The following is a 15871-nucleotide window of genomic DNA, read 5'->3' on the forward strand; positions in this document are numbered from 1 at the left end:
TCTGAAAATATGCAGGGAATGATCCCAATCTTTTGGTACTGGTTGAGACCTGATTTGTGACCTAGGATGTGCTCTATTCTGGAGAATGTTCCATGGGCACTAGAGAAGAATGTGTAGTCTGTTGCTTTGGGATGGAATGTTCTGAATATGTCTGTGAAGTCCATTTGGTCCAGTGTATCATTTAAAGTCTTTATTTCCTTGTTGATCTTTTGCTTAGACGATCTGTCCATTTCAGTGAGGGGGGTGTTAAAGTCCCCTACTATTATTGTATTGTTGTTGATGTGTTTCTTTGATTTTGTTATTAATTGGCTTGTATAATTGGCTGCTCCCATGTTAGGGGCATAGATATTTACAATTATTAGATCTTCTTGTTGGATAGATCCTTTAAGTATGATATAGTGTCCTTCCTTATCTCTTATTATAGTCTTTGGTTTAAAATCTAATTTGTCTGATATAAGGATTGCCACCCCAGCTTTCTTTTGGTGTCCATTAGCATGGTAAATTGTTTTCCACCCCCTCTCTTTCAATCTGGAGGTGTCTTTGGGTCTAAAATGAGTCTCTTGCAGACAGCATATCGATGGGTCTTGTTTTTTAATCTAATCTGATACCCTGTGTCTTTTGATCAGGGCATTTAGTCCATTTACATTCAGGGTAACTATTGAAAGATATGAATTCAGTGCCAATGTGTTGCCTCTAAGGTGACTGTTACTGTATATTGTCTGTGTTCCTTTCTGGTCTATGTTACTTTTAGGCTCTCTCTTTGCTTAGAGGACCCCTTTCAGTATTTCTTGTAGGGCTGGTTTTGTGTTTGCAAATTCCTTTAGTTTTTGTTTGTCCTGGACGCTTTTTATCTCTCCTTCTATTTTCAATGACAACCTAGCTGGATATAGTATTCTTGGCTGCATATTTTTCTCGTTTAGTGCTCTGAATATATCATGCCAGTCCTTTCTGGCCTGCCAGGTCTCTGTGGATAGGTCTGTTGCCAATCTAATGTTTCTACCATTGTAGGTTACAGACCTCTTGTCCCGAGCTGCTTTCAGGATTTTCTATTTGTCTCTGAGACTTGTAAGTTTTACTCTTAGATGTCGGGGTGTTGACCTATTTTTATTGATTTTGAGGGGGGTTCTCTGTGCCTCCTGGACTTTGATGCCTGTTTCCTTCCCCAAATTAGGGAAGTTCTCTGCTCTAATTTGCTCCAATATACCTTAAGCAGCCCCTCTCTCTTTCTTCTTCTGGGATCCCAATTATTCTAATGTTGTTTCATCTTATGGCATTGTTTATCTCTCGAATTCTGCCCTCGTGATCCAGTAGTTGTTTACCTCTCTTTTTCTGAGCTTCTTTATTTTCCATCATTTGGTCTTCTATATCACTACTTCTCTTTTCTGCCTCATGTATCCTAGCAGCTAGTTCCTCCATTTTTGATTGCACCTCATTAATAGCCTTTTTCATTTCGACTTGGTTAGATTTTAGTTCTTTTATTTCTCCAGGAAGGGTTTGTCTAATAATTTCCATGCTTTTTTTCAAGCCCAGCTAGTATCTTTAAAATCATCATTCTGAACTTTAATTCCGACATTGTACTAATGTCCGTATTGAGTAGGTCCCTGGCAGTCGGTACTGCCCCTTGTTCTTTTTGTTGAGGTGATTTTTTCCATCTTGTCATTTTGTCCAGAGGAGAAAAGATGAATGAGAGAACAAAATGCTAACAGGGTAACAATGTCCCCAGAAAATATACTCTAAACAAATCAGAAAAGACCTGAAACCAGGGGAAAAGAAAGGGAAAGAAAGAAAAAACATAAAAACAAACAAAAACAGAACAAAACAAAACAAAAAAACAGAATATGATCAAATATGATCAGGCTGGTGCATAGATCAGTGCCACACACTAGATTTTGGGTGTATTTTGGTCTGTTAGAAGAAAGTGCCTCCCAAAATTTTAAAGAAAGAAAAACTTACATATGTACAAAAATAAGGGTTAATAAGATGAAGGGATGGAATATGACTGTAAAGATGAAAATTATAAAAATTTTATAAAAGGAATTGATAAGTTGTTTGAAAAAAGAAAGAGGAGGATTTAAAAAAAAAAAGGAGAGAATGTGATCAGGCAGGAGACTAGAACAAAGCCATACACTAGAGATTTAGGGTATATTTTGATCTGTTAGAAGAAACTGTATCTCAACATTTTAAAGAGAGAACAACTTATATATATCTGCCAAAAATAAGGGTAACTACTATGCAGGGATAGAATAAGACTCTAAAAATGAAAAATAAAAATGTCTTTTAAAAAAGAGATTGATAAGATGTTGGTTGAAACAGGGAAAAAGAAACTAGAAAAAAAAGACAGTTAAAAAAAATTAACTTTGAAAGACTAAAGAATCATGGTAAAAAAGTCATGGATTCTGTGTGCAGTATTCACCTAGCTCTGGAGTTCTCCCATTCTCATTGATGGGTAAACTTGGTCTTGGCTGGCAGTTCTTGCTGATCTTCTGGGGGATGGGCCTGTTGCCATGGTTCCCAAATGTCTTTGCCGGAGGCCGAATTGCCCCGCCCTTGCTGGTTCGGGCTAAGTAATCTGCTTGGGTTCGCTCTTGGGAGCTTTTGTTCCCTGCAAGCTTTCCGTACAGCTTTGGAGGACGAGAGTGAAAATGGTGGCCTCCCCGTCTACACCCCTGAGGAGCCAAGAACTCAGGGCCCCACTTGGTGAGCCCCCAGAGAAAAGCAGTCAATCACTCCTGTCTCCCCGGCCCGCACTCCGTGCTCACCCAGGCTGTGACCAAGCGTTTCTATCTCTGGCACCCGACCCCGTGTGGAGTCTCCAAACCCAGCAGATCCCTGCGGTGTGCTCCTGCGCCGCTCCTCCTGGGGGAGGAAGGGGAGTCTCCCCGGATCTGCCACTTGTTGGGTCCCTGCTGGAAGAGCAGTGGCCCGACTGTGTCGCGGATCACGGTTTATGGCAACACCGAGCTGAGAGCCTGCGCCTTGCCTCTGTCTCTGCAGCCGGCTTCCCTGCTCCAATACCTGGGTGCTCTGCCGCACTCAGGCACCCCTGGTCTTTCTGTGACCCCGAGGGTCCTGAGACCACACTGTCCCACGAGGGTTCCACCCCCCCCCCCTTAGCCACTGGAGCGACGTCTCTCAGCGGAGCAGACTTCTAAAAGTTCCGATTTTGTGCTCCGCGGCTCTATCACTTGCTGGATGCAGCTGATGGAGGCGCCCTCCCCCCGCCATCTATCCTCCCAAATATCGCCTCGGATTCACTTCTCTGCACGTCCTACCTTCCAGAAAGTGGTCGCTTTTCTGTTCAGAGAGTTGTTGCTATTCTTTTCTTCGATCTCCTGTTGAGTTGGTAGGTGTTCAGAATGGTTTGATCCCTATCCAGCTGAATTCCTGGGACCAGACGAAATCCAGGTCTCCTACTCCTCTGCCATCTTGCCCAGCTTCCCGGTTAAGTTTATTCTTAAGCATTTTACTATTTTTGGTGCAGTTGTAAGTGGGATTGTTTTCTTAATTTGTTTCTGCTACATTATTAGTGTATAAAAATGCAGCAGATTTCTGTATGTTCATTTTGTATTCTGTGGCTTTACTTAATTCATTTATCAGTTCTAGTAGTTTTTTGGTGGAGTCTTTCAGGCTTTCTTTTTTTTTTTTTAAAGATTTTATTTGAGAGAGAGAGTGCGTGCGAGCAAGAGCATGAGTCGAGGTGGGGAGGCAGAGGCAGGAGGGGAAGAAGCAGACTCCCTGCTGAGCAGGGAGCCTGACGTGGGGCTCGTTCCCAGGTCTCTGGGATCATGACCTGAACCAAAGGCAGACGCTTAACCAACAGCTACCCAGGCTCCCTGAGTCTTTCAGGTTTTCTATGTATAGTATCATGTCACATACAGTGAGTGAAATTTTTATTTCTTCCTTACCAATTTGGATGCCTTTTTTTCCTTTTCATTGTGTGATTTCTGTGGTTGGCAGTACTCTGTTGAATAAAAGTGGTGAGAGTGGACATCTTTGTCTTTTTCCTGTTCTTTGGGGAAAAGCTTTCAGTTTTTCACTATTGAGTATGATATTAGCTGTGGGTTTTTCATACATGGTCTTTATTATGTTGAGGTATGTTCCCTCTAACCTAGTTTGTTGAGGCTTTTTGTCCTAAATGGCTGTAACACTTTGTTAAATGCCTTTTATACATCATTTGAAATAACAGGGTTTTTTCGTTTTGTTTTAAGATTTTATTTATCCATTGAGAGAAACCATGCACATGAGCAGGGGGGAGGGGCACAAGGAGAGGAAGAAGCTCCTCTGCACTGTGCAGGGAGCCTGACTCGGGACTCGATCCCAGGACCCTGAGATCGTGACCTGAGCCAAAGGCAGATATGCCTAACCAACTGAGCCACCTAGGCGCCCTGAAATGATACAGTTTTTATTCTTTCCCTTTGTGATGCAGTATATCACATTGATTGATTTGCAAATATTGAATCTCTCTTGCTTCACAGGAATAAATCACACTTGATCATGGTGAATAATTTCTTTAACGTATTGATGGATTCAGTTAGCTAACATTTTGTTGAGGAATTTTGCATCTATGTTCATCAGAAATACTGGCCTGTGGTTCTTTTTTGTGGTGTCTTTTTTGGTATCAGTATAATGCTGGCCTCCAAATGAATTTGGAAGCTTTCTTTACTCTTCTGTTTTTTAGAATAGTTTGAGAATAATAAGTATTAAGTATTGAAATGTGTGGTAGAATTTACCTGTGAAGTCATTTGGTCCTGGACTGTTGTTTGTTGGGAGTTTTTGGGTTATTCATTCAATTTCATTGCTGGTAATCAGTCTGTTCAAATTTTCTGTTTCTTCTTTGTTTAGTTTTGGGTGGTTGTAAGTTTCTATGCAGTTATCCAGTTCTTCTACATTGTCCAATTTGTTAGTATATAATTTTTAATTATATTTTTATTTTTATTTTATATATTTTTATTTTATATATTTTTAATTTTTTAATAATGTCTTAAAATGCTTTGTATTTCTCTGATGTTGGTTATTTCTCCTCTTTCAATTCTGATTTTGTTGGAATTTTCTCTCTCTTTCGAAGAGTATGGCTAAAGGTTTATCAATTTTGTTAATCTTTTCAGTGAACCTGGTCCTGGTTTCATTGATCTGTTCTATTTTTAGTTTTTATTTTATTTCTGCTCTAATCTTTATTCCTTCCTTCCTGCTATTGGTTTTGGGTTTTGTTTGCTCTTTTTCTAGCTCCTTTGGGTGTAAGGTTAGTTTGAGATTTTTCTTGTTTCTTGAGGTAGGCCTGTAGTGCTATAATGTTCCCTCTTAGAACAGCTTTTACTGCATCCCCAAAACATTTTGGACCATTGTGTTTTCATTTTCGTTTGTCTTTTTTTTTTTTAAAGATTTTATTTATTTATTTGACAGAGACAGCGAGAGAGAGAACACAAGCAGGGGGAGTGGGAGAGAGAGAAGCAGGCCTCCCACGGAGCAGGGAGCCTGATGCGGGGCTCAATCCCAGGACCCCGGGATCACGACCCGAGCCGAAGGCAGACGCCTAACAACTGAGCCACCCAGGCGCCCCCATTTTCGTTTGTCTTTGTGTAATTTTTTATTTCCTCTTCGATTTTTTTGGCTGACACATTCACGGTTTAGTAGCATGTTACTTAATCTCCACTTAGTTGTGTTCTTTTAGATTTTTTTCTTCTGGTTGATTTCTACTTTGATAGCATTAAGGTTGGAAAAGATGCATAGTATGACTTCAGTCTTTTTGAATTTGTTGAGACTTGTGAGCTAACTTACCTATTTTGGAGAATATTCTGTGTGCATTTGAAAAGAATGTATATTTCCTGTTTTAGGATGGTATGTTCTGCATTTATCTGTTAGATCCATCTGTTCCAGTGTGTCATTCAGAGTCACTGTTTGTTGATTTTCTGTTTGGATGATCTATCTATTGATGGAAGTGGGGCATTAAAGTCCTCTACTATTATTGTATTATTATTGATTACTTTCTTATGTTTGTTATTTTGTTTACTAGTGATGAGTTCCTTTAACTTTTGTTTGTCTGAGATATCCTTTATCTCTCCTATTGTGAATAGAGTATCCTCGTGGCTGTTTTTTTTTTTTTTTTTTTTTCTTTTTCCTTGAATGTATCAAGCCACTCTCTTCTGACCTGCAATGTTTCTGCTGAAAACTGCACTGATAGCCTTATGGAGTTTCCTTTATGTAACTGTTTTCTTTTCTCTTGATGCTTTTAAAATCCTCTTTTTATCATTATTTTTTGCCACTTTAATTACTGTGTGTCTTGGTGTGGACATTTTAGGTTGCTTTTGTCTGGGGCCCTCTGTGCCTCCCGGATCTAGATGTCTGTTTCCTTCCCCAGACTCAGTAAGTTTTCAGCTCTTATTTCTTCAAATAAATTTTCTGCTCCCTTTTGTCTCTTTTCCTTCTGGGATCCTCATAATGTAAATGTTATTATACTTGATAGTGTCCTCAGTTCCTTTAATCCATTTTCATTTTTTATTATTTGTTTCTCTCTTCTCTTCATCTTGATTGCTTTCCATTATGCTGTCCTCAAGGTCGATGATCCATTCTTCTGCATCCTCCAGCTATGATTTATTCCCTCTAGGGTATTTTTAATTTCACTTACTGAGTTCTTCATATCTAATTGTTTCTTTTTTATGTTTTCTGTTTCTTTGTTGAGGGTCTCACTGATGTCTTCCACTCTTCTCTCAAATCCAGTGATCATCTTTATGATCATTATTTTCTCTATCAAGTATATTATCCCATTTCGTTTAGCTCTCTTCTTGTGAATTTGTACTGTTCTTTCATTTGGGACATATTCCTTCTCATTTTGTTTAATTCTGTGTCTGTTAGGAAAGTCATCTGCTCTTGAAAGTAATGCCCTTAAATACAAGAGGTCTTGTAATGCCCTGCAGTGCAATGTTTCCTATTCACCAGAACCTGGCAGTTCACGGGTGTCTATTATGTGTGTTGTGTGTGCCCTGCTTTTGTGGCTGAGACATGTTTTCCTTCAGTCCAGTCGTCTGCAATGGCTCTCTTTGCCTGTGTGGGCAGGGTTTGGTCCATGTGTTGTTAGTGGGCTAGTCTGGGACCACCTTGGGCTTGAATTGAGCCAGAGCAGTCTTTTGCCAGAGCTGTGGTAGCACCAAACTCAAGGGTGCTTTCCCTGTGTGGTCACCTGAGAAGCTTTTGCTGGTGGGTTGGGTCTGCAGTTAGACCAATGTCTGTCCCCAGTCCACTGCTGGGGCTGCAGCTGGACTGGTGTGTGCTGTTATTTTCCCTCTCCCAGGGGCAAGTGTTACTTTGGAGTGGTGCTGGCCCCTGTTGGGGCTTGTGGCACTGCTTTGAATGGGCTTCAGCCAAGATCTGCAGGAGAACAAGGGAGCTGGTTATGCTGCATCCAGTACCAGCAAGGTCTACTACATTGATCTGCTATGGGAGGGGAGCTAAAGCCGCCTGGGAAAACTGCAGAGGGCTGGAGGGGGTGGATCCACATAAATGTGTGGCTGGGGCATGCTTCTAGCAAGCTAGGTGTAGATTGTTGTGCTGTGCTGGGTCCTGCAGCTGTCCCTGTATTTAGGCTGGGGGCAGGTGGTGGGGAGGGAAGTGGTGCCCACCAGCTCTTTTATTCTTGGAGAAATCTCCCGAAGTTCTCTGCTTCTTCAGCCCATGCTCTGAGATTATTAAATAAATCTCTTTCCTGTATACCCCAGGCATTTTTCAAACTGCTGCTGCTTTGCTGTACCTCAGCGGGACTGTTTGTTCTGTCTCTTTAAGGGCAGGGACTCTGTTTTCTGTCCCCCTCCTGCCTCTTAATGTATTGAGGCTGCTGATTTTTAAAGCTCTAGGTGTTAAGTCCTGTTGATTGTTTAAAAAACAACAACAACAGCAACAAACCAAAAACAAAAAAATGGGAGAAGCCAGGCCCCTCAGGTTTTCAAAACCAAATGTTATGGGGATTTGTCTTGTCAGTGCAGCCCCCCCCTGGGGAGCCTGGGGCAGGTCTTCTCTCCCCTCTCTGCCCTCACAGAGTCCCTCCTTCCTAAGGTCAGTCCCCCTCTATGGTACAATCTTTCAATAAGCATAAAACATGTTTATGAACAGATCCATATTTATCCTTACTTTTTCCGTAATAAGACAGAAGTAGATAAACGTTATGTTTCATAATCAATATTTTCAGTATTTTATTTGGAAAAAAATTTAGATGTCCAATGAATGGTTTCTCAAGGGTTTCATGTATTTACCCAAATCCTTTTGGGTTTAGGCTCTATGGTCACATTCCCTAGTTACCAATTTTGAACCCTACAGAACCCAATACCTCTCTCTTATAGGAAATAGTTTGCATTACTACCTTTACTATCATGAAAATACATCTTTACTGTGAATTGAAACTTAAAGGTAATATAACCTACTTTCACAATTGGAAAAAAAAAAAAAACCTGTAAGTGCTCCAACATAATACCATAAAATATGTTTCAGTGTGATAATGCTCAAGGATCACTAGTTTGCACTGATACCTAGAATCGTCAATGTGTCTGTTACAAGGGTGGATTGACACAGGGGTTTTGAGTTGAAAACTCAGAGAACACATACAGTGTCTCCACTGGTGAAATGCTTTTCTGAAGTAATGAGTAGTTCTCAGTAGAGTTCCCTACTTAATAATCCACCCTTGAATTTGCTACTACATTCCTGGAAATTTTAATGTATATTAAAATGATGCAAACATGACTTTATGCTGATGTATATGTGTGTGTGTGTGCGTGCATGTGTGTATATATAAGTATATAAATAAGTATATACACAGACTTATATATATTTAGATATTTATATATATTTAGAACTAGATTCTATGTCCACCTATTTACAAACCCATTTGTTCCCTCATTCAGAGGTCATGTAGGCTTCTGGGTTTTCTGTGCCTCTAAGATTGTCCTAGTGATGTAGTTCCTGCTTGGGAAAACATATGCAGAAATTAACAGTTGAAAAAAATGCTTTCTGGAGGAAGTCTCTGAGTTAAGTCTCTGAGTTTATGGTCTTCTTGATTTGATAGTTATTAAAGTTCCTTTCCAGTGGTTCCTGGCTGTTTTATTTAAGCAACAGCTACTAGGGATAAATTCTTTCTCTTATGCTGTGTGAATAGTTTTAGAAATTTAGTAGAGTTCAACAAAAATGTTCTGTGCTCTCAAGGGCCTTAGATTTGTGTATGGAATGCAAAGATACACAGATAGTCAATAAAATGAGATTAAATTCAATGATGACGCTGTGCCACAGTGTCTTGTAGGAGTGCAGGAGGAGTGATTTCAGCCTTGCCTTGGGGAGTCTGGGAACTTTTCTTGAACAAGTAGAAGTAGTGGGTGTGGTAGTGAAGCCACCAGGTGTGCCTCCTTAGTAGTTAAAGTTTAAGTATTTGGAAATGACATTTTGAAATAGTAGTTGCCCCCTAATCCTGTCATACTATGTAGACTAAAGTAGCAAAATCAGTTCTTGATAAATAAGACTACATATTTCACTTATTAACATTTCTATTTATTACTAACAGTTGTAGTTTGAGGATTTTTCTCCCTTAAGTTATTGGCTTTAATATTTAGGGGCTTCACCTGTGACTCCAATACTTCTCTTACTATGGACCATCTAGTATAGAAATTCAGTAATGGTGGATAATACCAAAATTGCCTTGATTCAGTTATACTCAGAAATAGAGACATTTTTCTTGCAAGTCTTTTTTTTGTCTCATTCTAGCATGACTAGAATTCAAATGCATAGCTAATAGGTCAACCTATTGCTCATGCATAATTGGACATTTTGTTTCTTGGTACCTATCTTGAATAATCATTTTTAACTTAGTCAATATATTGGAACCCTTTGGTGAAATTGAATTACTCAAGTAGTTAGGGATTAATCATATGCTCTTGTGTTTTGGCATGTGTGATTATATTTAAGAGGTGTATAATTTTTGGACTCAGTATATTTAATCAGTGTGATAATGGCCTAGTTTAAAAGAGGATAAAAAAATTTTTTTTTTCTTTTTTAATAGCCTTTTAGGTGTCCCCATTGCATATGATAACATCAAAGTAGTGGGTGAACTGGGAGATATTTATGATGATCAAGGACACATTCATCTTAACATTGAAGCAGATTTTATTATTTTCTGTCCTGAACCGGGGCAAAAGCTTATGGTATGTATTTTTATATATATGTATATTTTTTAAGCTTTCTTTGTATACTTGTATAGTAATATAATTTGGAAAATTTTAAGAGACTTGGGAAGCAAATGGATTACTATTATTGGTTTCTAAAAATTTAAAGAAAAAAATTTACCATCAGTTCAACATTGGTAAGTTTTTAAACTCCATTCTCCTAAAACTCACATGTATGTGGAAAGAATGTGTCTCAGAATTTATTCTTTGGATAGCACCAGAATGATCTTAAGCTGTTAAAAAAAAAATTATTATTAGTTTATTATTTCTCAATTACACACAAATAGTTTCTTTTATAAAGGATTTAAATCGTGTAGTAATCAGAGGAGTTGAAAATTCAAAGGGTTGTGGGACCAGGCAGGTAATGAAAGTGAATTAAGGATGAGGTCAAGGCACCTGTAATGTGCCATGGGAATAAAGGCCCTGTGGGATAGGTCTTTTAGTTTTTCAAGAGGAATCTGGAAATACAGATTTTTGTGACGTTGACTGAACTATATCCCATTATGCTCTGCACTTGCCTTTCTCTTCTGCCAGCAGTTCTGTGTATATGCCTTGTTGCACATACATATAAATATATATACACATGTTTATTTTTTTCTTTAAGAACTATTAACCCTTTATTGCTAATAAATACAGGTCAAATTTTATCCAAAAGGCATTTCTAATTTAAAAATTTTTCAGAATCAATTAAACAAGTATCTTGGGCCTGCCCAACTGGGATCCCACAACCAGCCTCCATGCCAATCGTATGGTTATAGTATAGCTTTTCTTCTCTGATAAAGTTGGCAGTAGATTTGTACTTAAATTCCCACACTTACCAGCTTTGTGTAAGTTACTGTAAATGTACACATAGAAATACCATACTATACAGAAAGTATGAAATGAAAAAAACTCCATCCTTTTACTCTATTTCCTACAATAAGGTCCAGTCTTCAAATAAATTTGGACAGTTCGTTTTTTTTTAATATGAGGTATAGTTTACATACAACAAAATACATAGATCATAGTGTGCAGTTCAGTGAATTCTGATAAGAGCATATATACCATTCTATTTTGGAACGAGCCTCCTGCCCTTTCCAGGTCAGTCCTCTCTATTCCAGATACAACCACTGTTCTGATTGCATATATTATAAAATTAGTTTTGCTTGTTCTATAATTTCATATTAATGGACTTTTTCATTATACAGTGTTTGAAAATCTGAACTCTTTTGCTCAACATGTTTTTGCATTCATCCATGCTGTTTGGTGTGGTAGTTTATTTCTCTTTGTTGCTCATGGTATTCAATTGTATGAATGTATCATAATTTAATTGCCCATCCTTACTGATTGACATTTGGGTGGTTTCCAGTATGAAGCCATTATGAATAAAGCTGTGAATGTACATTTTCATTTCTCCTAGGAAAAACTAGAAGCAGCATTTGGTTTTGTCTTTTAATTTTACTTAGGAGCATATACTAGTTTCTCCTTATGATTTTAATTTGCATTTCTCCTTTAAGCTCTTTTTCATATGTTTCAGTAAGGGGCCTATTCAAGTGCTTTCCCCATTTTTAATTGGGCTTTTGTATTATTGAGGTAGAGTAGTTCTGTTTATATTCTTCCTACAAATCCTTTTCAGATAAATGTATTGTGACTCTTTTCCCCCAGTCTGTGACTTGTCTCTTAACTTGTAATGGTATCATTTCATAAACAGAAGTTTTTAATATTGATGAGGTCCAATTTGTCATATTTTTATGGTTACTGCTTTCTGGATCCTGTATAAGAAACTTGCCTACTCCTAGATTGTGAAGATAGTTTCTGTAAGCCTTGTAGAATTTTTCAGTTTTAGCTTTTCCATTTAGATATATGACCAATCTTAATTTTTGTGTGTAGTGTGAAATAGGCCCTTGAGATCCATTTTCTTATTCATATGGTTATATTCAGTTGTTCCAGAACTCTATATTGAAAAGAATTTCCTTTTCCTATTATCTTAAACTGATAGGCTTTATTGTTTTATAGCAGTTTTAGATTTACAGAAAAATTGAGTTGAAAGTAAGTCCTTCCCCCACCCCAGCGCACACGGTTACTCCTGTTATTGACATCTTGCATTAGTGTGGTAACATTTGCTACAGTTAAGCTGATATTGATACATTATTATTTTTTTAAAAAGTGTAGAATTAGTTTTCTTTCTTGTACATTCTAAAACCCCTGGAATGTACAACACAATGACATATGTCCCCCATTACTGTATTCTATAGAATAATTGGGCACTGCTCTAAAAATTCTCTGTATTTTACCTACTTATCCTTTTCCCTCTATCCCTCCTCTTGAAACCTGGCAACTATTGATCTTTTTTAGTGTCTCCATAGTTTACCTTCTCCAGAACTTCATAGTTGGAATCATATTGTATGCAGCCTTTTCAGCTTGCCACCTCTGACTTAGCAGTATGCATTTAAGGTTCTTCCATGTCTTGTCACGGCTTGGTAATTTTTTTTTTTTTTAACTGCTGAATAGTACTCCATTGTATAGATGCACTGTGGTTTGTCCAGACTCCTGATAATGACACCCAAAGAATTTTCTATGTATAAGGAGTTGCCAACATTAAACAAGGCTCTATACATGTTAATCTCCAAATTTAAAATACATGATTTAAAAAAAAAAATACTTAAGATGTTCATTTATATGTTATATATATTGATTCTTAGGGGAAGAAAAAACTAAGGCTTTTTTTTAAACTTTAATTTTAAACTTAAAATCATATAGCACATACTGTAGTTTTAAAGCTTCTAAAAATGTTATTGTGGGGGCGCCTGGGTGGCTCAGTCGTTAAGCGTCTGCCTTCGGCTCGGGTCATGATCCCAGTGTCCTGGGATCGAGCCCCGCATCGGGCTCCCTGCTTGGCCGGAAGCCTGCTTCTCCCTCTCCCCTCCCCCTGCTTGTGTTCCCTCTCTCACTCTGTCTCTCTCTGTCAAATAAATAAATAAAATCTTTAAAATAAAATAAAATAAAAATGTTATTGTGATTCAGTCAAAATAGCCATGCTCAAGTTCTACATATGAAGGGTAAGCTGTCTTCTGATAGATTGCTTATGTCATGCTAAAGTTAAAGAATGCTCTTTAAGCTTTGAAATTCAGACTGTTGATAGAAATATAATGTGGATCCTAGTTATAGAAAGCATATGCTTCCTGCCTTGAGGTCTTTTCACATTTAGGTCATATCAAAGAGTATTTTCTGCTTGGTTTCAATATGGTTATAATCTATTCCCCAGGGAATCCTGTGGTGGGAGCTAAGGAGTTTTTGTTTTTTTATCCAGTTAGGCAGGTGATATGCAATCATTTAATAAAGTTTGAGCTTTCTCTAAACTCTACAGTGTTCTAAAATGATGGTTTAGTATAACATGTAAATTTTAATTGAAAAACTTTTTCCATATCAAATTACACCATATTTTGATGTTTTCTCTTTGAAGATCAGTTTGAAGCTTATAAAGTTTTATTTACCTTTTAAACTCTTTGGATTTCTTGATGTTACTTTTTTCTTTTCCCTTTCCTTTCTTCCCAGGGTACAGTTAATAAAGTGTCTTCCAGCCACATTGGCTGTTTAGTACATGGGTGTTTCAATGCTTCCATCCCTAAACCTGAGCAGATGCCTGCAGAGCAGTGGCAGAACCTGGAGATAAACGTGGGTGATGAACTAGAATTTGAAGTATTTCGTTTGGACTCAGATGCTGCTGGAGTATTCTGCATTCGGGGAAAATTAAATACCACCAGGTCAGTTCCTAATCACATTATTTTGAATTTTGATAATTATTTCTATTTAATTCTGATGATTTAGAGAATATAAGGCCCTCTTTTAAAATAAGAATATTCATGCTTCAAACCATAAAGTCAATGTAAATAGGAATCTTAAGTGCTGTGACAAAGCATTGAATATTCTAAAGCTCTACACATCTAGCTAACTGTTCCCTATTTTAATCAGTCTTATTTTCTAGTTTGATTTTTTTAACAAAAGCTTGATCATACTGCATAACTATTAGCCTCTTATTTTTACACAGTTGAAACAAAAATTTGATTTTTGTCATTATGCCAGGTAGATAATTTCTGAATCTTTTTTGTATTAAAATTCTTTTAAGAACTGTCATCTTGAGCTTGGTTCGATGGGAGCCAAGTTTAATGGAGTGAAGGAAAAAAAAGCTTTGGGAATATTGCTGGTGTTAATAATCAAGGCAAAATCTAAAAAAATATTAAGACTATGGGTTAAAGTTTTAGAACAGTTGTCCAATAGAACTTTCTGTGATGATAGGAATATGTGTTTTATTTGTGTAGTATTAAAGTTACCTCATTGAAATTACTTAGTCATACATAGCTAATGTTTCTGTATAGGACTCTGCAGTTCCAGAGAGAGGCCTACTCCACTGATCCTTGTTTTTATTTTAGTGTTAACTCTTAACTTTGAAGGTAATACTGCTTCAAGCACGGTTATGGGAAAAAAAATGAAATGAGGATTGAGATTTAGAAACTCCATTAATTTCACAGATAATGGAAATATATATTTTATCACTCGTCAGTTGTTTAATAAGCCTAGGTGTGGTGATGTTTATTGTGACCTAATTTTTCTAAACCAAACCAAAATTTAGAAGCTACATTTTAATGGGCTAAGGGATAACAAGATAGAATATTGGAAATTTATGCCATACTTCTATATCTTGTACTGCTGTTGTTATTTAGGGAAAAAAAAAACACTTGGTATATTCTTGATCTCATTTTATTCTTTTTGTTTATTGCTCTGTAAATTTTTTCAACTGTTAGTTTACAAACCAAGTGCTCTGCAGTTTCTGAAGAAGTAACAGAAACTGGCACTGAAGAAATTATTGAAAAACCTCTCAAGAAGAAGAAAAAGAAAAAGAAGAAAGACCCAGAATCATATGAAGTGGAAAGTGATAACAGAGAGCTAGCAGATTGTACAGATGCCACAATGAAGAAAGAGACAGACCTGCAGATTGATAATGTGAATGGCCTCTGGAAGGCTGAGCCAAAAAAGAAGAAAAGGCACCAGAAAGATCAGGACCAGGATCCTGTTTTCCAAGGCAGTGACTCCAGTGGTTACCAGAGTGACCATAAGAAGAAAAAAAAGAAAAGGAAACACAGTGAGGAAGCTGAATTTACCCCACTTCTGGAACACTCACCTAAAAAGAAAAGGGAAAAGTAATTTTCTTTAGTGCATTTTAAATATTCAGCTTTTTAAAGATTTAGATACAAGAGATGAATAAATGTGGGAATGGTATGAAATGCTTGTGTATTCCCGTAGTCTACAAAACAGGAAACATTTGATTAGGAGTTTTTGGTGCTTAAATTATTACAGTGATAATTAAACTGCCATTTTATTGTTACAGAATAAAAAGGTAAGAGCTACTCTTTCAAGTCTTGCATTTTCCCAGTTTTTACATCTAAATTAGATAAAATTATTCCTATACTCTGAAGACTGGCAAAAGGACTTTGTAATACAGTGTAGTTCATAACATTCAAGAATGAGTTGGAGCGGGGCGCCTGGGTGGCTCAGTCGGTTAAGCGACTGCCTTCGGCTCAGGTCATGATCCTGGAGTCCCGGGATTGAGTCCCGCATCGGGCTCCCTGCTCAGTGGGGAGTCTGCTTCTTCCTCTGACCCTCCCCCCTCTCGTACACACTCTCTCTCTCTCTCTCTCAAA

The 15871-nt window shown here is 37.6% G+C and overlaps 1 protein-coding gene across 1 annotated transcript in view; it reads left to right on the forward strand.

Annotated features, from left to right (window-relative positions):
* The window catches only part of TWISTNB (TWIST neighbor), a 28162-nt gene extending 12414 nt beyond the window's left edge, over positions 1 to 15748 (forward strand). Inside the window, exons 2-4 of the mRNA XM_032401972.1 lie at positions 10031 to 10172; positions 13728 to 13936; positions 14975 to 15748. Of these exons, the coding sequence (XP_032257863.1) occupies positions 10031 to 10172; positions 13728 to 13936; positions 14975 to 15374 (751 nt within the window). The 3' untranslated portion in view covers positions 15375 to 15748. The remainder of the gene's footprint in view (positions 1 to 10030; positions 10173 to 13727; positions 13937 to 14974) is intronic.
* Positions 15749 to 15871: the final 123 nt, after the last annotated feature.

This window comes from Phoca vitulina, unplaced genomic scaffold (assembly GCF_004348235.1).
Source record: "Phoca vitulina isolate PV1807 unplaced genomic scaffold, GSC_HSeal_1.0 scaffold4, whole genome shotgun sequence".
Taxonomy (NCBI): domain Eukaryota; kingdom Metazoa; phylum Chordata; class Mammalia; order Carnivora; family Phocidae; genus Phoca; species Phoca vitulina.